The following is a 22,461-nucleotide window of genomic DNA, read 5'->3' on the forward strand; positions in this document are numbered from 1 at the left end:
CTTAGTAACTGTGTTAGAGATTTTAAATATATGAAATTCTTTGTTGTTTGTCCCCAGAACTCACATGCAGGACCTGAAGGATGTGACGAACAATGTCCACTATGAAAACTACCGCAGCAGGAAGCTGGCCGCTGTCACCTACAATGGAGTTGACAACAACAGGGCCAAAGGACAACTGTCCACCAAGTAAGTCCTGGACAAAATACAATACAGACAGTGGTTTTCAGTCAGCGCAGGCAGGGAGGAGACATTCACTTCTGAAAAATGAAAAAGTAGATAAAATGAAAGTTATTGATGAACTGCCTTTTTTATGATCGTGTAGGATAGAACAGAACCTGCTTTATTCCCTTGTGTACGAAGCTAATTTTCAAGATGATTAAGATTTGGGGGATTACTGTATAACCAACCAAATGCTGCTAAATGTTTCCTACATATGGAAAGTTTTATCCCCCACCAGGTGTTTACAGAATGAGTCTTTATCTGAAAGTTTGATTCTGTTTTCAAACTCAGATTTAGAAAAATGTCAGCAGGTGAATAATAGAAGATTTAGACCCATATTCAAAAACTACCTCAACCCAAACCGGGTGCATAGCTACAAACAACAGTACATAGGACACACGATTTCAGTGTATTTCATGCTTAATGGAATCTACAGATGCAGATGTTGCAGGGACTGTTGGGACTAATACGTTAGACAACTTAATATCAGGGAACAAATATTCACTGTGACCTCACAAAACACATTTCTGGCCACACAAAGTCTGACACAAATGTCTAACAGGATAAAATGATGAAGTGATGACATTTTATATCCAAACAATCAAAGGTCCACTTCACTCTGATAAAAAGCACTTGTGGTCATTATTCAGAGTTGTAACTCAAGAACAGAAGGAGATTGTGACCATATTTCCTGCAACTTGACGTGTTGGCCGAAGCATACAACCATAATTCTAGTTGCCAGTTGCATGTGTTAAACCTTGTAGGAAACATTTGTGAAAGCAGCATGACTGTCATTTGGCCTGTAGGAAGTGTTTGCAGATGACTGAGTTGTCAAATGTTTTATTCATATCCTATTTTATTTAGGTATTTAGGTTCCAGGTAACTGGAAAAGCGAAGGTTGGGGCTTCATTCATCGACCATACGTCCTCTGTTTGTGATGTCTGAGAATCAATCAATGGTTTTGCTTTTTGTTGTAGCCTCTCACCGTACTACCTTGCATAAAATCATGCCACTGATTTTGCTCTACAGCTGAATAGAGGCCTCACACTGCTGATGCTAACACACAGCTAAACATTTGAGCAACTCCGCTAATGTATTTGACACCCAGCTCACAAAGCCCACATTGTTAAGTTTTTCCAAGCTCTCTTTTTTTTTTTTTTTTTTTTTTCCATTTGCAGTGAGAAAGTAGTTTGAGTCACAGAACACGCCTAATAGACTGTAGGTTTATTTTAGTGCATGACCTCATCATTGCATGCTGTGTGTGTGTGTGTGTGTGTGTGTGTGTGTGTTTCTGTGTGTGTGTGTGTGTGTGTGTGTGTTTTGGTTGTATGTGTTTTTGTTTTTTAGACTTGACACAGTTGAAGGAATGTAAGTGGTCATTTTTTTCACTTATTTTTCAGACCCTTGTTTAAGATGTTATCCTTCCTCTATTCTCCCTTATTGGCTGCATTTGGGTGTTCTCTCTCCTCCCTGTTGACTCGAGTCAGCTTCCCCCCCCCCCCGACTTCCCCCTCCCCCCGTCAGTAGATGTTTCCAGGAACAGCGGGGGGAAAACTGTGAATTGCCGCTCCTCCTTATAAAATCTAGTTTGACACCTACGAATGTGATGCTGTAATTTTTCCCCCAACAACAAATCCTTTAAGTCTTTCCACTGGTGCGTTCACTGCTGCTTCCACCTGCTGCTTTTATTAGCCCTGCTTGGACTAATAACAGAGACCTGCACATGAGACGTTTGGAGTGGTTACCAGTGTTTATGACAACAATGTTGAAGTGGTTTTCCCTTGGGAGACAAAAATGTGTTTGTTGTGGTGGTGCTGGATTCCACCTTTAGTGTCCCTCTTTACATCAACTCTGAAAAGTCACCTTGTCTGAGGCGGATGGTGAATAACTGCAAAATTCAGAGGATCTGTATTAGTAAGAAATAAGACGAACATGCACAACATTTATGTGCCGAACTTGTCCCAAATTTCGTTTTAACTAGATTTATGTTAAAGCGTAATGACCAAGCACCACCATCCTAACAACATTAGTTTGTTTTCCTTTTACAGTTGTTATTGCGTACTTCCGTAACTGCTAAGCTTGTCTTTATATTCACAAAGTGATGTATTTACACCAAAACATTTAAAGAATTACTTTAAAGCCTCGCCATAAGACTTTAGTATCTGGAATTATAGAAATTAGGGGATGCATCAATCCAAGTTTTCCCTCCTAATATGACTCCAATCTCCTGGCTCAGTGTATATGTCTCTACCAATTAACTGTTACCAGTGCTCTCTGTCTCCCACATTAAAAATCTCCTTACCTTACTATGTTTAACTCACCTGAATCCCTGTTATGTAAGGCAAAAGGAGGCCAGGGATTTCTGTGGCGCTAAAGCCAGAGTGGACAGCCTGCAGGGACTGAATGAATGTAACTTAAAGTGGAAACAATTGATTTCATTAAAACCATTAACCGAAAAAAAAAAGGAAACAGTATTTAATGTGGACTGGTTGTGTTAATAAGGTCAGTATTGATGTTGGTACTGAATCGTTATATTGGATTGATGCGTTCCTTCTAGAAAAGCACAGTCACAAACAAACACAATGTATTAATTTAATTGTATTTGTTTTCATTAAAAGAAAAAACACAGTATATTGCAGCTTGAAGAGATACTTTATCAGCTTTGCTCATGTTATCACTCCTCCAAATAAAACTCCTCATAATCACAGGTAACCTCCACACGTATTTCACAGCGGGTCTCTGCACACTTACACTGCAACATACTGTCCTGTTGAGCTTTACTAACCTTTAACCCCCCACCTGCACTGACGACCAGTGTTCACAGGTTCCTTGCATTAGCTTTTGGGTCCCTCTCCTGGTTCCCAGAAATGTCCCATGGTTGGTTTTGGTTTCCCCGTTTTCTTTTCACAGCCTTGTTGGATCCTGTCATTCCTAAGACTTCACACCTCTTGGTCTGTTTTTCCTCCCCTACCCCAACAGTTTGTATTTCTTTTGGGGGGGGGGGGGGTTAAAGTCAGTTTCCTGTCTTTTCTGGCCGCTCTGCAAGAGAAAAAAGTTCTAAATTTACTTTCACCAGTTTAGTCGACCAGTCCAGATGATTTGGGATCCAGCTGGCATGTTTTCAGGTGTCCGACCCCTACTGCTGCAATCCACTGTGAAAAGCCAGAATCCAGCTATTTCTTTTCCAAACCTCCTACTTCTTTCTCTTTTTCAACTTTTTCTTCTTCTGTAGAGAATTGCAATCTGCACGCAAACAACTTTGAGAGGGGTTGCTGAAGGGTTGCTGAGATTTCATTTTGCAGAATAGAATTTTTAACAGTCCTGTTGGAGTAAGACTAAAAATCTAATCATGGTAGTTATGGATGAAATTACTGTTACACTGTATCAGCATACAGATGTGTACACCGGTGCTGGTGATGTAGTGTAGTGCTGGTCTAAAACTGGTGTGTTTGTGTGTGTCTGTGTGTCTGTGTGTGTGTGTGTGCGTGCGTGCGTGCTCACGTACTCCCTGTGCAGGAGTCCTCTGGCCCAGATGGAGGAGGAGAGGCGAGAGCATGTGGCTAAGATGAAGAAGATGGAGATGGAGATGGAGCAGGTGTTTGAGATGAAAGTCAAGGAAAAAGTGCAGAAGCTCAAAGACTCAGAAGCAGAGGTAAAACAAACACACACACACACACACACACACACACACACACACACACACACACACACACACAAACATCTGTGTTAATGAATACTGCAGTTCATGCGCTTGTGAAATTACTCATCTGTCTGAGCGCCTTCCTTCCTCTTGTGCTGACGTGTTTCGGCGGTTAGAAGTGCAAGAGAGCTGTATGAGATAGTGTTGTTGATTTGTGTAAATGAATGTTCTGTTTGCTAGTCGTCGCCCCCCCAAAAAAATTGGGGGGGGGATTTTAGATAAAGGATGTGTGCATGTAAATGTGAATGCAGACTGTAAGTCATGTCTGTTTAAATATCTGTTGAACACATGGAGCTATTTATGCTCCGTTTGATTATTTCCACATGTTAAGATTATTGCAATAAAATGACATTCAAATCAGGAAAACATGGAAGTAAAATATGAATGTACTTTATACACTCAGACAGCAAGTAGTTGTGCAACAAGAACATGGATGTAAATTTGTTTACACCAGGCTGGCTGATGCCTGCAGTTTGAATATTGTTCTGCGATGCCTTCTATTGCTGATAAGAGAGAGGTTCCTCTAACTATGCTATATAAAGAGTGTGTAAAGGCAATGCTGTTTTTGCTGATTTGTGGATCAATTAAAGATGTATCAATAACACATACTCATATGTATTAAAATGATTCTTGTACATAAATAAATGGACGGTCAAGTCAAAGCCAGAAATAAACGTTAAAGCTAATAAATAAAACGTGTGAAAAAGTTCACCTCACGTTTTGTACATTTCCTGACTGCGTTCCTTCAGTATAAAGTGCTGATGGCATCCTCCGTCCTGTCTGTGTCTCTGTAGCTTCAGCGGCGTCATGAGCAGATGAAGAAGAACCTGGAGGCTCAGCACAAGGAGCTGGAGGAGAAGAGACGCGTGTTCGAGGATGAGAGAGCGAACTGGGAGGCCCAGCAGCGCCTGGAGCAGCAGAAACTGGAGGCCTCCAGGTAAAGCTGGCTCTCGCTGTCACACCTTTCATGGTTCAGCTGTGTGCATACACTCCTATATCATCCACACACACCTTTCATGTAATCCCAGACTGAGTCCATGATGTTGAGATCTGTGGGTTGCTGAACAATCTGTCATTGGACTCCTTGTTCCTCGTCTCTGAACATAGTTCTGTATGACTCTGGCTTTACGTTTGGGTTCGTTGCCATGGTGCAGACTGAGTTTGGGACCAATCAGACGCCTCTCTGAAGAGTCTAAACATCTAAATTGTCTAAAAGTTTTACACAGTTCTGTATATTAAGTTACCAGCCGTCTACATTCTTGATTGAACACAACCTTTAAGTCAAGTAATCCACGAGAGAGACAAAGTAATGTGATCAAATACAAAACCACTGAAGAAAATGCCACCTTCATGAGGATGATCTGAGAATGTGGCTGTATCAGAAATCATTTTTCTCGTTCACTCGGTCACTCTTTCAATTTAACACACACTCAGGACTCTACTATGAGCAGTAACTGGTCACTTATGAATCCTTGTCTTTCTGCATCATCAAAAATAATAATGTTTATATCTATAAATGCGGGATTGTAAGCGGAAAGTAAGGTCCATGCCATTCGTGTCCTCCCTCAGAACTGGGACAGTCAAAAACATTGGCGTAGGGAGATGTACTGAATGCACTCAGTGCACTTAAGAGTAAATGGCGAGTCATTTCAGGCACAGCCTGTGTCAGAGAAGGTCATTCAGCTTTATAGTGCCAGAACAGCATTACATAATCTTTACATTTTCAATTGAAAATACAATATACAGGCGACAAGCTCAGCGGCTCTCAGCCTGGGAGTCAGGGGCTGTGAAATAACCCTGAGGGGCCATGAGGTTATTACAGGGTTAGAAAAGCAGAACAAAAAATTCCGCTAAGCAACATAATGTTTATCGCTCCGGAGATTACTACAATCTTTACTTTTGCAAAGAAGGTTTTACTGTTTCAGGCCTTTCATTACAAAGAAAAATAATAAACACATTAGCTCATTAGTCGACAATGACTCGATCCACTGGCCACAAGCCAGAATGTTGGGAATCAGTGCTATAGATAATGTATATTTAGATATAAAGCATATAAATGCATCATTCAACACTGTGTAGTGTTTCTACTATCTGGTTCACTACAGATGTAACTTATAAAGTGATGTATCTATTTGATAGTAGGACATGTAAAAGCAAAGGAGCTGAAATATGATTTTAGATATGAGGACTGATTCTGTGTCCTTCCTCTTCTGCAGGACTCTGGAGAAAAACAAAAAGAAAGGCAAGATCTTTTAAAGACAGTCGGCAGGACCACCCCAACTTCAGTTGTTTTTGTTTGCCAACGTTGCCGGTCAGGACACCAGTGTGTGGCACTGACATCACCCCCCTACTCCCCCTCCTCCCCCTCCTCCTCCCCCTCCTCCTCCTCCTCCTCCTCCTCTTCCTCCGGCCCTGCTATGTCTGCCAGCACAGCTGTGCTCCTGCTCCCACCCACTAGAGGGGGTACTGGGGGTATTTGTGGGTAAGTGGGGGGGGGGTGGAGAGGGTCTGCATAATGTACAGCCAGAACCGCCACCACAGAGCCCCCTCGCTGCCTCGGGACTCATCATCATCAAAGAATGTGTTTACCTTAACAGCAGAAAAAAAATAACCCCATTTTAGAAAAGGCCAAACCCATATTATTATTTTAATTATTATTATTATTATTATTATTATTATTATTGATATTATTATTGTTGTTGTTATAACTGTCCCCGCCCCCACCTGCTGCTCTTTTTTCCCCTCCCAAGGTTGCTTTTAAATGACTGATGTAAACAGTTTTATGGAGAGTTAAGACAAAGAATTACCCACGAGTCGTGTCCGACTGTTGTACAATCAAGTTCTGGTGAATGATTTTTGTTTACAGGAAAAAAATGACAGTAACAGTATATGAACATTAACCTGATCTTCTGTCATGTATTAAAGTAAGAAGAGGACAAGGCATTAACTAATCCTTTTTGTTTTGAGTGTACCCGGTAATCCGTAACCCTCCTCCTTTGAGTGCGACAGCCTCGAATTAAATGGTGTCAACAGAAAAACTTACAACCATGAAAAACAATAAAAAATGAACCTTGGGCCTTTTTATAGATTTCTAAAAAAAAAATATGGCTAAAGCTTCTTTTTTTTCTGAAATGTAACGCTTTCTTTTTCCTCTATGTTTTGCTATCTCCACTAGCCTTGGACCACCATTTATAATGTCATAAGTGTTATATTTCACTTTAGTTTATTTTTATATATACCGAGCCAGCTGAAGTAATAACTTCTTTTGTATGTTTAGAAAACTCTCAGAGACTTGACAGCAGCGTCCACTGTTTGAAATCAAAAAAACAAACAACCACACTTTCACATATAACAGTGATCCTGGACGTGTTGGAAAAGAAAACAATATTTCAGTCACTCTGCGGAAATGGGTCAGTGGGAAATGAAGAGTCAACACCGCAATTTGCTTTGGCTATGTACTCCATCTCTATATTTTTAATTTTATTTTTCATTTGTATTGTACAAAGTCACTTAATAAACCTGTGATGATATTGAGAAGTGAATTGGTTTTATTGTGGGAAATGATGCAGACAGTTAGTTTAAAATGATGGTGATTTTACATGACACTATTTTACTACCGTTACATTAAGTTTTAGTGATCATTTAATATTTCCAGTGTTTTTTTCCCCACTTTATTTTCCCCACTAGATGTCACTGGTTGCCTAAACGTGTCATCAGCATTGCCAACGGCGCCAAACTCCACTGTTAGATGTGACATTTTTATGAGACAATGACAGAATGACTCAACAAAATAAAACATTTTTTTGTAGTCGATCTGAAATGAAACAAAACAACAAAACAAATGTAGTTTTCTTCAGTAAACTTCAGTCCTCTGTGCAGCTCACAGGGCTCCTGCAGGGATGAGATCAGCTGTTACCAGGCAGATTTCCACTGAAATTTGACTTTTTTTTTTTTTATATGACAGTTGAATAAATCATACCTTGATCCTCAAAACTCCTTTTACCCATCAGACCCACAAAGGTTTGAAATTTGTGCCCTGGGAAGAAAAACATCCCATAAAGACTCAACCTTTCTTTAAATACAGTGCCACAAATATGATATAAAGATAATAATACTTACGTTTACGAGCTGTCTGCGTTTTTGCTGTTTGGAGCAAAGAAAGAAAACAGTGATTTTTCTCTCATGAGAAAAACATAAAGTTTATTCTTGTGAGAGGCATTAAAGCGCCTACCAGAGTCTTTCTTCCCCATGAGTCCGAGATATTGGCGTGGTCCTGGTTTTCTGATCATTCTCACTAATATGTCTTGAATTACTCCAGAGTTGGGCCACTTGTTCTTGTATGAGACAGAAATAATGTATAAATACAGAGACTGGATATTTCTAGTATCTTTTTGTATTCAAATTAATTTCCACCAGCAGCTGAGCCAAAGAAACCTTCTTCCCAAGAGTTTCTTAAGCGAACAGACAGTTTATGTTCCACAGTTTAATAAATCCACAAATGCAATGAATTTAAATAAGTCTTACCTCTTCGCCGCTTTCTGTCCAACTGTCAACTTCAATTCTTTGACAGAAAACGTTTGTCAGAAGCAGCACGAGTATCAGAACAAGCTTAACTATCTCCATCAGTGCGTTATTTCACCCCAAAGGCTTCTGCATAAAAATAACAAAAGCTGAATCCTTTCAGTCTGGGTTCCAGCTAATAAGAAGTATGTGCGTGCAGGTAGTCTGCACCTCTCTGCTGGATTATTTTAAATGCCGAAAGAGACAACAGCAGCGCGCCTTCTCTGATGATGCGCCATTGCGCCACGGGGATCCATTAACCATCCATCGACCATCCATTAACGCTCTTTTTGCGCACACGGCACTTTTACGCACAGCCGGAGTGAATGATGTGGGTCAATGCTCGTCTCCGGCAATTATTCTGTGAGTCACAGGGATTCATATCGGCATGATTCTCAAGGTGTTTCATATGCAGGCTCCATAACATCTGCATCTGTTAAATAACAACTGTATACCTGTAAAATAAATGTAGTTAAGTACAAAATAGTTGTTAAATCATGTACATTTCTCAAGCACAAAAGTTCTTGAGTAAATAAAATCAGTGTTACAGCTGTTTCCTATATACTGTTGTATTTAAGCACTGTCACTTAGGTGTAACGGTGTTATCAATAATAACAGCAATGGAGCATTAATTAATAATAGTTAGGATTGAAACGTGAGGAGTGAAGTACATGTACCCAGCAGCAGGCACATTCAAAAGTCCTCCAGGAATTTTCTAGTTATTATTCCCTGAAACCCAAATTAACGTATTAAAATTTATTTTTTTTGTCTGAGCAACGGTCAAAAGCACAAAAATGTTAATATCACGTTTGATGTCTGTCAACAATCAGTAATGCCAATCAACCAAATCAACCAATTATTTCAGCTCTAGAGTTCTGGTTGGTTCCATGATTTCCTGTGAGAATAATCAGCGGCCTGACACTGTAAACATTCTGGGCTTAGCCCCAACTTAAGTCAATATTCAGAGGACCATGTCCCATTCACAGCAGCTACATGCTGTTTACTGTACCAAGCCAGAAACATGAAAGTTTCCCAAGAAAAAAAAATCAGCCCGAGCCTGCATCATATTTTGAATCTAATTGTTCTCTGTCTCCATCATTCTGAAACCACAACACAACAGATTTTGACAACGACTAATTTTCATTACTGTCACATAAAAAGAGGCAGAGGTTGTCTGATGTGATTATTTTGAATGTACATGACAGGTGGGGAATGAATTTGGCATAAACAGCATCACTAATCTTGGCACCTATTTTTGTTACACTATGCTGTTCACAGATTTAATGTTTAGATGACAAATCTACATTTAAATCCAGACCATAATAATATGTGCTGCTCTAACTGAGCAGTCATAGATCCACAAGGCAAAGTAAATGTCTTCAGTATTCTGAACTGAATATTAGGCCACCAGAAGAACATTTACTCCAATGATAATAAATCTCTTTAAGGAATAGCATCATATGATAAACAACATGGACATGTACTGTAATATTATCAGACAGTATTTATTTGAGCTACTCCGGATCACTCTGTTCTCATTTCCCTCCTCTTTTCTTCTTCTTTCACTCTCTCAGCTCCACTCATCTGTCCCTGGAAAGTCAAGTCCAGTGTTTACATGATCATCTTAATAAAGTTCCCAATAGGCTTCTATAATGACTTTAATATTTATAATTTTACCCTACTGTAGATTATGAGGTTAGTGACAAACAACACATTTTTGCAACCAGCTGCAACTGAAATCCCGTTTTTGCGATATCAACCGCCCGGTGTACGGTTTGCGCTTTTTAAGCTGTTTGTCCCGCTACGACCGCCGTAGACAGCAGCATGTCCCGCCCCCAACTCAAATGTTTGGAGGTGAATTTAGGAAGTCGGTGAAAGCGTTTTAGAGAGGAGAGTCGTTGAAGAAGCCTTCAACTCAACATAAACTCTGTGAAAGACATGCTCCGTGTTTGCTGTTGGTGGTGAGTTCACGGTGTCTAGCTGTCAACGGAAACATGGCTGTGTTGCGTTCCTGGTCCTCGCTGTTGTGGTTCCTTGTTGTTGTGACAGCTGATGTGACTGAAGCCGCGGGGAGGTCTAAGCAGCGGATGAAACTGACCGACGATGGGGGCCAGGTCTGCGAGTCCCAAGACAACACGGTTTCGTTTAGAGCCAGAAAAGGCTCCGCTCCGCGGATCTCCGCCGGGCCCGAGCCGGGGGACGTCGCGGCCGCGTTCAAAGTCCCAACTCTGGATGGGGAGTTTTCCTACCAGCCCGGAGCTCTGCGGGGATCTGTGGTCATTCACGCCTTCACCAACAAGTCCGGGTTTCTGGAGTGTATGTGGAGCTCGGAGTCGTCCCTGACCAGCCTTGTGCAGGACCTGCCGGACAGCACACAGGTGCTCTTCCTGTCCCTGGACGACTCTGCGGTCAGTGATGCTCTCTGGATGAGGGACCAGCTGCAACGGGCCGCCATGCACAGGTGACCTGAGGGGGAGCGCTGTTTTAGGGCAAGGGGTTGGGGTTGGGGCTGGGGCTGAAATGCAGACCACTTAAAAAAAAAAAAAAGTTGTGACACACTTGCTGCATTTTCATCTCTGCAGAACTGACGGAGTACCTGAAGTATCCAGGAAGTATTCAGATCCGTTATCTAAGTAAAAGTAGCAGGATCACAATGTGAAAATACTCCATTACAGATGAAAGCCCTGCATTCAAAATCCCACTTAAGTAAAAGTACAAAAGCATTATGTTCTCAAATAATCAAAAGTGAAAGTAGCCTAATAGTTTTGTAGAAAAATGCCCATGTGATTAATATAGTTATTGCTGTAATTATTAGATTGTTAATACTGATGCTTTTAAGTGTGAGCAGCATTTTAAACCACTTTATATACAGCGTGTTTTATTTTGTCCAGTGGTTCCCAACCTAGGCTTCAGGCCCCATGACCAGATGAACCTCCTGAGGCCCCGGGGCACAATGTTGGGCCCCTGTTGCCCCAAACTATACATGGCAGTTTCATTATTTCCTCAGGTGCCCAGACACCAACAGTACTCATGAGCTGACATGATTTGTTTTTTATTGAGAGAGATTTATTGGTTACAGTTTTGATCTGATTTGAATGATCAAAGGAAAAAATGCCAAAATTCACTGGGAGCAGCTTGTCAAATGTGAATATTTGCTAGTTTTCACAGTTTTTTATGATAGTAAATTCAACATGTTCTTGACTGGTGCTCAACAAAAGAAGCTGTGAGCATGTGAACCTGGCCTTCAGGGAGTAATGATGGGCCTTTCCATCTATTTCCTGACATTTTATACACTGAACGATTGATTATTAAAGAAAATAATTGTGAAATTCATTGATTATTAAAATCATTGTTCATTGCAGATTTACAGTTCTTCTCTGATGGAATAATCCAACCCTACCCAAAGTCTTCTCTGTGTTAATAACTTGACACTGGAGTCTGGAGCCCCTGGGCAGTTTCAAGGGTCATAATAAAAATCTGAGATGATTCATGAATTGGTTTAAAAGACACAGTCTGAGAAGTTTAGAGAGGAAATGTCTCTTAGGTGAAACTGCATTCAACTTAAATCTAAAATGAGGATGCCAGCTGCAAGGGGTCACAAGCCAAAAAGGTTGGGAAACACTAGTTTATTCTTTAACAATGCATTGTGTTTTATAATCTTGTGTTTTTTTAATGTAAAATCTTAATCTAGTAAAAAGTGCAATATGTCCCTCTGAAACTTAGTGGAAGTATTTTTGGCAAATTAGCAAAAACAAATACCTTAAATCTGTGCAAAAGCGTTTGAATAAATGTATTTAGTTACTTGTCATCACTGGGGAGTAACAAGCTCATCTGAACACACTTGTGGAAACTGACTTTAATTAAGAGGTAAATTCATCACAGTTGAAATCTCTGCTGTCAACATAGATCATATTAAATAGAAAACTAGAAAACTGTAAAGCAGTTATGTTCAGTCATTATTGTCTCATATGGGAAATTTAGCTCGCAGCAAAATTACATCAAAACAGGATCACCCCTCAGTAAATGTGATAAAAATGAATACCAGTTAGAAAGAAATGTAACACACAACAGCAGCGAAATCAAGGAGTGTTAATGATAATAGGCAAATTACACAAGTTAAAAAAAAATAAAACAGATAAAACATGATTAACATGAAACAGCCTGAATATCTGTTGCCAAATTCTCAGGAACATTCAATTCTCAAGAACATTGGTAAAACCCCCCCCCAAAAAAAAAACAACCAAAAAGTGTAAAAGGGGAAGAGTCTCAAAAATCTTCACAACATTTACTGAACTGAAACCCAAAAAGAGGAAGTCCAGTTACAATCTGAGACTAAAGGGATGTGCCACAAACAGCATCAGTCTTCATGCAAAAATACAAAAACATTGCAGGTTCTTTAATGTGAGAATTTGCTGCTTTTATTCTCTTTTGTATCAATGAAATGAAATGAAGTGAAATGAAATGAAATATCTTTGGACAGAACAAAACAAAGACATGACTTTGTACTCAGGGAAATTGTAATGAAATTTTCAGACATTTTAAAGACTAAACTATTAATTTCTTACTTGAAAAACTCATTCACTGTATGAAAGTTTTTGCGATTAGTTCCAGCCCAAGTTTCTTTTTCTAATTATATAGTGTTTGAAATTAAATAATTATAAGCTGCTGTGTAGTTAGTTGAGTTGTCAGTGTTTGATTGTCGACAGAATACGTGTTTTAACCTCCTGCTCTTCTCTGCAGTAAGAAGGAGGTTCTGTCCAGGCTTCACTTCTCTCCCGTGCCCGTCTTCGCTCTGGGAAACTGGATCCCCAGCGCGCTCTACTACTGGAGCTGCATGGGTCACAACCGTGGCCTCTCCCAGGCCGTGTTCACCTCCGAGGGTGAGAACGCCGACTCAGCCTCGGTCTGATGGACGAGACTCCGTCACAGTTTGTTGTCTGACTCACCTGTTCAGCAGAGACGAAGTGGTTGGGGGCGGATTGTGCTTCTATTTGAAAGTGATGTAAAATAGTAATCGTATGTGCACGAGTTGTTTCTCGTCATTCTTCTTCTCTCCTCACAGGGTGGAACATGCCTGTAATCATCAAGAGACTAGACGCCAGGTATGATTGGCTGATGGGACGTTGGGGTCAGAGGTCGTATCAGCTGATCGATGCGGGGAACGGATGTGACCCTTCCCCCTCCGTGGCGGGAGCTGTGGCCTGGGTGTCAGAGGGCAGCTGCTCCTTCTTCACTAAGGTCTGGTCACTTTTAATCTCACTCCATATAAGGTGCATGACCAACTACTAATAAGTTTTCTTTTGCAAAAGTATCATTGAGGCCTAAACGATTCCTTTTGTTCATGTGTTTCAAAGCATGAATTAAAATGTGGAATCTGTTTTATAAATGTTGATCACACTTCTGTCCCAGTGCGCTCACATGTTCACAGAAAGATGAGTAATCCAGCTAAAACAAGAAGGATCCGACAGTCATGTAGTGAAGAAGGAATAGAAGGGGAACTGTGGAATAATATGTTTTTGGTTTTATGACTTGACATTCAAGTCATTTTCTATTACACATATATGTATCATTTCATTTAAATAAAAAAAAACTGTTTAATCGATAACAAAAATAATGTTTAGTTATAATCATACTGCTTGTTATTCTTTGTAGCTGTGTTTCACAGTTCATCCACACACAGTGTTGTTGTCTCCACTGCGCTGCCTTTGATTGCATGTGAATTCATCAACATCAGATGCTGTTCCTCCTTCCAGGTGCAGAACATGGCCAAATCCAACGCCTCCGGTGTCCTCGTCTATGCGCTCCCTGGTAACCCGATCCAGGACATGAACTGTGTTGAGGATGAATGTTATTCGCGGCTGGGCATCCCAGCTGCCATGGTGCACCTGGAGCCTTCGGTTGCTCAGGCGCTCAGGTAGGACTGACCCCACCTGAAGGATTAAAAGCCTCCCCGGCGCTGATGCTTAACTTCCTTGAGCGTAGATTAACTGTTCTTCTAAAAGGTTGGAGTAGTGATTCTCTAAAGCCTGGCTGAGTCCTGAAACCCTTCAGGGGAAAAATATTGTCTGTAAAGAAATTCCACGTCTCCTGAGAAGACAAATTGTTGTTATCTCTTAATAAATGATTTAAGATGATTAAAAGTTTAATTTGTTAAATGTTGCCTGTCTCGTGATGGTATACTTCTTTAAATCTGTTTTGTAGGTTGGGACAGAAGGTCAACGTGTCCTTCCAGACCACTCCGTCTCCAGACTTCTTCCTCAGTATTGACCCACAGGGGGCGCTGGCCGAGATGGGCTGGTTCCTTTACCCCTCGTTCAGGTTCATCAACTGGCAGGCGCAGTGGTGAGATCTCACGTGTCGATGAGACTCGACTGTAACCGGAAGATCCAGGTTTTATCTGAGTAAATCTCATCCAGGAGGAAAATGACACCATGAGCTTTATTGCATGTTTGCTGCATTGAGCTACGTTAGATTGTACAGGTGCACTTCAGTGTGGATGAACATGTCCCCACATTTCCCCTTAGAAAATGTATTTTTGTTTTCTTACAGGTGCAGTATAAAATATAATTTGCATAATTTTCACGCAAAAACAAATTAACAAGATCTATTCTTACATCGTTGCTCTCTCGCTCTCTCTCTCTCTCTCAAAGTTCACTTGACTTATCAGAGTATTGATGGGTGATTCAGATGGTGATGGGGATTCCCTGAGAGGGAAAGTGAGGGGAAGTCCAGGACTGTTCGAATGTCTGTTAATACAGAGCTCAATAATTAGGCTGGTAAAACAGGAACTGTAGACGAAGATCAACAGAAAGTTAAACACTGTACAAACAACTATCAGAAAATATTTCCAAATAAGACTAAAAGCTTTATTGCATGGTTGCAAAAATGTTAAGGATGTAGCATCAATTTTACTTTTAATTTCTTTAAAAAAAATCCTTAGTCTGTTTATCTTTACATTATGTTATTCTTCCAATTTGATATGTACACCCACCATATTAAATATAATCATAGTTTTTTTCTTTTGCACTCATCAGTGACTTTGCTTCCCTCTGCAGGTTTGATTTCTACGCAGATCTGCACACCCAGCTTCAAAGTCCGGCCAAGGTGGTTCCTGTCTTTGACAAAGTCCAGATGCAGGGGGAGAAAGGAGCGGTGGCTACAGTCGACCTGCCTCTAGGTAACCTCAACAGAAATCTGTGTGTGAAATGACGTGTTTAAATGTCAATATTATTTACTGTCACTCAGTATTTTGTGCTTAGCGGCCATTTCATCAAAAACTGACAAGTATTCTACAATTATCATCATTATTATTTTGATGTGCACATGGAAAAAGCCCCTAAAAATAATTTTGAACTGTCACTAAAACTCTCCACAGACACCCAGGATACGTAAATTATTTTGGGGTTTGAGGCATAAAGTTAATGAAGGAAACTATAATGTGCAAAGAAAGTTTATTGCAGGTTTCCCAGTTTCCAGTGTAGTTGTGGTATGAGAGGACTCTCAGTCTGATCTTCATGATATAATCCATTTAATTGGACCCAAAACAGCTCACCCTGTTCTGAAAAGCAGCATTAGCATTGAGAGGTAAGAGGATTTTGCATCAGAGCGACAGTGTGAACGCTTGCTGCGGCATGAGCGGAGCAGAAGTAAGCATTTTAATGATACTGACATTCGTACGTTGTCGTACTGTTGTATTGCAGGTTTGTTGGACTTTGACAGGCTGGAGCTGGATGCGTCGCTGTCGTGTCCCAGCAGGAGAGACTCGTCCTGCGCTCAGTGGGATCACACGGTGCAGCTGTTCGTCTGCTGCGATCACCTCAGTGTGTACTGCAACATGGAGCTGGGCCGATGGATCACCGCCTTCCACAGGTGAGAGGATGATATAAAACACCCTGACGACACAAATGTGAAGGATGCTTATGATAATGACCGTTCACGTTTATAACCCACAGCTTTTATGGAATAAATACATCCATCTCTGCTGTTTGTGGATCTGTTATGAAGTCTGGAAATTCCTGATCTATCTTAAAAGTCTTTAATGTACTTAAATGTAAATGAGACACTGATGCAGTAAAAATCAGTTTTAAACACTGCGTGTAATTCAACAATTTTATCAACCTGCCAGGAAGTTACTGCGCCTGGCCAAGAAATCATCAAGCACATAACTCCTTCTACCCACAACCTGCACTTTGGTTCCTGTATGGATTAAATTAACGAGATATAACTGATTAACTATAGAGCTTTAGAGACGCTGGTAGGTGGATTTCTGTTCCCCCTTGTTCTCAGTGTTTATGCTAAGCTAACGGTCTCCTGGCTGTAGCTTCTTATTTAACTCTTGGCAAGCAGAATTTTCCAGATAAAAAAGACTTGAATAATCGTAAATGTTTCTGTATCCTGCTGCATCCTGTTATTTTAGCTGATATATATGATATGATTGTGTGTGTGTGTGTGTTATTTTGGCAGAGGCATTGGTCGCTGGTTGACAGATGTGTCGCCCCTCTTCCCCCTGCTGGACAGCAACAGATGCACCTTCACCATGAAGACCGTGCCCTGGGCGATGCCGTGGATCGTCTCCCTCAATCTGAGATTCAGCAACCAGACAGGTAACAGCTGATGTGCGTGACCCCTGAGCGGGTCGTGCAGTTCGATGACGTGAGGATCTGTTGAGTACTGTGAGTCTGAGACTGTGCCGCATCAAAACCTGTGTTCCTCTTTTTGGAGTCAAATCTGAAAACACACACATGATACATACAATTTTAAATTCAGTGTGACTTACACTCTCAGAAGAAATCAGTAGCTCTGATGTCAATACAACAAATGTCCATAAATCTGCTTAGAAACCGCAGGAAAACGACTCTCTGACTGCAGAACTTGCCTGAGAATCACCATGTTTTCTTCAGTATCACACTGATCCAGTGACAGTTGGCTGCACATCTGTGGATACACTGCAAACAGGAACTGATAAGAGCTAATTCAGCACACTTTTAATTGAGGCAATTTGCCAAAATCTCAACAAATATAAGTTTAAAAGAACGTTGTTGCCCACTGCCGACTAACTTGACTCCATGGCAACATGATACTTCTTGCTTACATCCTGCAAATTCCCCCGAAGTTTCTCAATTTAATAAACAGAAAAATGAATGTATATCAATATTTGGACAGACAATTTCTTTCTTTTGCTGCACAAATGTGTTAATATTTTTTAATTAACACATCAAAAGCACAAAAATGGCATTGCCCAAAACCAAAAGCAGGGAGTTATTCACTCCAAAGAAACTTCTTTCTTAAAGAGACGGTGTCACCGTGTCCACTGACCTAACACAGAAAGACACACAGAATAACTGCGTGTAGAGAACATAGAGCACAGCAAGCTACCAATTATAGTGAATCATGTCCATAGACTCCGCTACAGAACATGATGTAAGATTTTATCCACATAACCCACCTGCAGGAAGTAGTATCATCGCTCATGGTTAGATTTGACAGAATTTCAGTACATGAATAATGAGTGGCGGAGGATGGACTTCACATTTCTGCCTCTGAATTATTTCAAAATATCAGCTCATCAACTGGAGCACTGCAGTTTTTTTAACCCTTGTACTGAATAATACAATACAACCTATCATTCACCCTTTGTACTGACAGGAAGGTGGGCAGAGGAGCTGAAGGTGTGTGTGTTTGAAGCACACTTACAGTCAGAGCTAAGCTCAGATCCAAGCTCTCCCTCTGTGAGAGAGGAGAGCTGTGACTGAAATAACCCCCCAACATTTTCTGTCCATTTCCTCTCACTGGAGGGTTTTTTTTGAAAAGTGGAGAGCAGGAATCTCTCCGCAGGAAGGAACAGTCTGTCTGCTAATAGTTACTGGAACATATCTGGATGACACTCGCAGCAAAAACAAAGATTTTATCTCCTGGAAAGACTTTGACTCAGCTACAGTTTGTAGGACCATGATGCAGAAGATGATTAGGGAATAATCAGGAGACTGTCGGGCACGATTAGAGTCCGGATATGAGTTTGTTTTTCTCTTGAGAGCTGCCGTCATGTGCTTTAGATTGTATTAAGTGATAATTTGCCTGAAGTTATTATGACATTTAGCCACGTGGAAATTTTTTTGCCCAATAATAGTGCAGTACTTCACTTATTTTCACTGTCCACACACTAAAAACACCAACTTAACAAAACATACATATTTACTTAAAAATGTGACATGCAACACAGATAAAATCTAACATTAAATTAACATAGAATCGTTTATACCTTTGTTTTCGATGTCTGTTACATCCCACAGGCTGCAAAGATATAATCTCTGATCACAAAATGATTGATGTACAAAATAATTACTATGACAAAATTACACAAAATTAACCACAATATGGGAGTAAAATAATTTCTGTAATTTTTATGTAACTTCCTGGAGAAAAAAAAGACATTTGAAAATGTAAATCTTGTTTTTCAAGAAGGTTCCTCAGACACTAAAACACTAACATTAACAGACAACTTCAAAGAAATATGAAATAAAAATAATAGTTATTAAAAAAAAAAAAAAAAAAAAAAAATATATATATATATATGCTAAATACTGCTGAGAAATTAAACCTATAAACTACAAAAGGTATAGAAAAAAATACAAGCAACACTAAAAGTAGTGATGAAAGATGAAGATGTATTTACAGTCAGAAACAAGAACAAGAACATTTGAAGAAAAAAAGCATAGAAATCTGAAAGTCATGAAAAGAAGAAATGGATTTTTGTGAGTTGGATGGTGCTTAGATGTTAAAGCTCGCCTCCCAAATTCTTCAGAAATTAGAGGCACACAAAAGAAAGGCTTTTGATGGTGTTTAACTGGGTGTGATGATCTAAATGGACCTAAAATCTGTTTTAAATGTGACGGAGAGTTCAAGTAAATGCATTTACAAACAAAGAGCAAACACTGATGTCACCACCCTCACTTTATTACCCCAACAAGCTGTTCATGTAATAATCTAATAATTGACTAATAAAATAAAAACTTAAGTATTTTCATTTTTTATGTGAGAATGTTTCAATTCCATGTAGGATTAAATCAATTAATCGGTTTGGCTCCGTCACAATTTCTGACGCATTAATGTTTCTTTCTTTTGTCAGAGCAACAATCCAAAACTTTGAGTGTCACAGGTAATCGCGTGGAGAAGCCCCGCCCCTTCAGAGTGATGTCACTGTACAGTGGGGGCACCTTCGACAAAAACTACAACAAGGGATTCCAGCCGATCAAATTCCCGGTCCCGGCTTCAACTAAAAAGGTGACTGATCCCACGACGCTCTCTTAAAGCGCGGCGCCCGTCCCGCCTGCGGCACGTCCCGCCTGCGGCACATCTCAGCAGCTGTGTGTCTGTTTTCAGGTGGAGCTGTTCGCCGTCATCACGGGCCACGGCAGCGACGAGTACGGCTGCGGAGAATTTTGTGTCACCTCCCACCACTTCTTAGTCAACGCCGTGTTCAACAATACCCGCATCTTTGATTCTGCAGGTGAGGAAAGGAACATACTCCTTTAGCAGCTGCATCACACAGTCTTCCTCAGCAGGTGCAGTTCGCCCCGTTGTCAAGGAGATATAGATGTTTAAATTTCAAGTTTCTCAAGCACTTTAAGGACTTTTATTCCGTGTGGCTAAAAACAAAAAGTCTTTAAACCTGTGATAAATGTTTTTTGGGTTTTTTTGGCCACTAGGAGGCAGCAGGAACAAGTTGTGACATATATCGATAAAACAGTGACGTTGTGATGCAGACAGCTAAACAATGAGCTGTAACTCACTGCAAACATCTGTAAAGCTGTAAAGATTCAGGTGATGATTCCCTGCAGGCTTCTGTAGGTTTTCACGTTGTCATCTGATACTTTATCGTTATAGAAATATTGATCAATTCTGCTTTGAAGTGCGCAGAAAAACGGAAATTTAAACGTTTCCAGTGATGTTATTGCAGGAACCTTGAGGTGAGATGACTTTGTTTTGAGGCTGGAACACTTTAAAAAGCACAGATCTCATGTTGATCAATAATCTAATAGTAGATATGTGTAGCAGTTAATCTTTTATTTTATTAAAGTCAGAAATGAGTTTCAGAACCTGAGCTGATGTCTTCATATTTATTGTTTCAGTCTAAAACTCAAAGATATTCTGGTTACAAACGTATGAAACAGAGACTTTCAAGAAATCCCTAAAACGTTTGAAATGTTTCACATTTTTACTTGATAATTGACTAAAATGTTCAGTTTTTGACAGTGATTTTTCTGTTGATCAACTAATGGATTGATTGGCCTGAGGATCGGACATTGAGCCACTGATTACGGGGTAATTCGTTGCACTGATTGTCATATTTTTATATTTCTTGGGGATCCGTCAGGAACCGCTCTGGGCTGTGCCATGCGAGTGAAAGAGGGAGCGGTACCGAACGAATACGGCACGTGGCTGTACGGACGAGGAGGCTGGTGTGACGGACTGCAGGTCGACCCCTGGAGGATGGATATCACCAAACAGGTCGGGAGCTGGTGAACACGGGGGAGCATTTAGCGGCTATGAGCTGGTGGAGACCAAAAACAGACTTAAATATACACTCTGACTAATCCTGATTCACACACACACACACACACACACACACACACACACACACACACACACACACACACACACACACACACACACAGTATTCAGGGTTATTGAGGACAAGTTTAAAGTCCAGTGAGTTTCTGCTCCTCCAGTAGATTTACAAGAACCTTGCACTGAAATCAAGGTCAGACTGAAGTGAAGCATTTGAGTGAAGTAAGCCCATTAGAATTAAGGAGCGCTTAATTATTCTGAAGTGAGTTATTGACCATAAAGGCTCCTGATATAATCATGTAAACTCCTGACTTGTTCCCGGCTGCAGCGCTCTCATGTTCTCAGCAGTCACGTGCAGCACTTTTCTTATCCTCAGATTCAGATTTACTTGCTAAATTACTCAAATACAGAATAATAATCTGCAACAGTTCTGATGGTAAATTCATCTTTTTTTAAAGCAAGAACACTAAAAAAATCTTTAGTTTCTGTTTCCTCTTTGCAAGGATTCTTAGTAGTTTAATGTGATAATAGATTTCATTTCTTTGGGTCTATGCTCATTAGAAACAAACATTTCTTTTTATTAGCGTTTTGGACATCGTGATGGCATTTCTCACTATTTTATGACTTTTATTTATTGAGGAAAATAATTGAAGATTATTGGATAATGAAAACAGACTTTGCTTGTCCTATTAACACCTGTTAAACAGCCTCCTCCTTCAGAAAGCCCTTAAGCAAGGCACCACACCTGTTCCTGCTCCAGTGGGCAGCTCCCAGAATCCTTCACTCCATCATGCTGTTACTGCACGTAATGAGGAACTCACTGCCTCGTTAAATACGGGTTTCCTAAACAAACTCTCTCCTGAGCTCTACAAGACCTGCAGTAGTTTTTTATTTGTTATTTCTTTTTGTGATTAAATCTGATTTTTTAGTTTATTCCTCAGCAGGTGAGGTTCAGACATCCAGGTGTAAAAGCCTCGGGTCTCACACACTCTGTCGCCTGCTTTATTGTTTACACAACATGAAACAGTACTTCATTAAAGTTATTGGGGTTTCATTAATACAGCGTGTTTCTCTCCTGTTGCAGTTGGACCTGAGTGGATCCGACTCCAACACCATCGTCTACTTCGGTTTGTTCGACGGCAAGGATCCTAATCCGTCTCAGAAACCAGGAAACATCATCATGTCCTCTTTTCTTGTCTTCTACAAATGACCTCGCACTGTAAAAGTCAACTTCCTGAATGTCGATCTGCACCAGTGAACGTGACACTGAATGTACAGTCAAGTCAGAGATTAAATTTCTATTTTCCTACTGCTTTCACTGACTGTTGCTGTCAGCCTTACTCATGTTTCATTTGCGTAGACAGGAGATAACCACCTGGCTCTGACGGCAGTAAGAATTAACTGCCGCTCTCGCG

At 40.4% G+C, this 22,461-nt stretch overlaps 3 protein-coding genes across 5 annotated transcripts in view; 2 read left to right on the plus strand and 1 right to left on the minus strand.

Moving 5' to 3' along the window:
* The window catches only part of septin7b (septin 7b), a 125,955-nt gene extending 118,506 nt beyond the window's left edge, over nt 1-7,449 (plus strand). For 2 of the 3 annotated variants that reach the window (XM_056381652.1, XM_056381655.1), the window contains exons 10-14: nt 58-186; nt 1,567-1,587; nt 3,736-3,871; nt 4,714-4,856; nt 6,136-7,449. In XM_056381652.1, coding sequence (XP_056237627.1) covers nt 58-186; nt 1,567-1,587; nt 3,736-3,871; nt 4,714-4,856; nt 6,136-6,175 — 469 coding nt within the window. In that variant the 3' untranslated portion in view covers nt 6,176-7,449. The remainder of the gene's footprint in view (nt 1-57; nt 187-1,566; nt 1,588-3,735; nt 3,872-4,713; nt 4,857-6,135) is intronic. The other variant, XM_056381653.1, reaches the window with a different exon arrangement.
* Nucleotides 7,015-8,815, minus strand: LOC130172753 (protachykinin). Its single transcript, XM_056381662.1, has 5 exons — nt 8,444-8,815; nt 8,151-8,253; nt 8,039-8,062; nt 7,899-7,955; nt 7,015-7,810 (listed from the first exon to the last, which is right to left on the minus strand). Exons 1-5 carry the CDS (start codon nt 8,540-8,542, stop codon nt 7,800-7,802), a joined length of 294 nt encoding a protein of 97 aa, XP_056237637.1. The 5' UTR covers nt 8,543-8,815; the 3' UTR covers nt 7,015-7,799.
* Nucleotides 8,816-10,305: 1,490 nt separating this feature from the next.
* On the plus strand, nt 10,306-22,364 carry si:dkey-256h2.1 (uncharacterized protein LOC337520 homolog). Its single transcript, XM_056381650.1, has 12 exons — nt 10,306-10,940; nt 13,220-13,359; nt 13,542-13,717; nt 14,233-14,393; nt 14,681-14,821; nt 15,535-15,656; nt 16,180-16,348; nt 16,943-17,082; nt 19,605-19,759; nt 19,859-19,985; nt 20,853-20,986; nt 22,131-22,364. The coding sequence occupies exons 1-12, from the start codon at nt 10,474-10,476 to the stop codon at nt 22,254-22,256; spliced, it is 2,058 nt and encodes a 685-aa protein (XP_056237625.1). The 5' UTR covers nt 10,306-10,473; the 3' UTR covers nt 22,257-22,364.
* The last annotated feature ends 97 nt before the right edge of the window (nt 22,365-22,461 follow it).

Source organism: Seriola aureovittata, chromosome 7, assembly GCF_021018895.1.
Source record: "Seriola aureovittata isolate HTS-2021-v1 ecotype China chromosome 7, ASM2101889v1, whole genome shotgun sequence".
Lineage (NCBI taxonomy): Eukaryota > Metazoa > Chordata > Actinopteri > Carangiformes > Carangidae > Seriola > Seriola aureovittata.

Excerpts from the sequence above, each read along its gene's own strand:
- LOC130172753 (XM_056381662.1), bottom strand. The coding sequence starts at position 8,542 with ATGGAGATAGTTAAGCTTGTTCTGATACTCGTGCTGCTTCTGACAAAC. Across the intron at positions 8,254-8,443 it reads GGACAGAAAGCGGCGAAGAG|AACAAGTGGCCCAACTCTGG; the intron begins GTAAGACTTATT and ends GTCTCATACAAG. Across the intron at positions 7,956-8,038 it reads AACGCAGACAGCTCGTAAAC|GGCACAAATTTCAAACCTTT; the intron begins GTAAGTATTATT and ends TTTTCTTCCCAG.
- si:dkey-256h2.1 (XM_056381650.1), top strand. The coding sequence starts at position 10,474 with ATGGCTGTGTTGCGTTCCTGGTCCTCGCTGTTGTGGTTCCTTGTTGTT. Across the intron at positions 14,394-14,680 it reads TCGGTTGCTCAGGCGCTCAG|GTTGGGACAGAAGGTCAACG; the intron begins GTAGGACTGACC and ends TCTGTTTTGTAG. Across the intron at positions 19,986-20,852 it reads CCGCATCTTTGATTCTGCAG|GAACCGCTCTGGGCTGTGCC; the intron begins GTGAGGAAAGGA and ends GGGATCCGTCAG.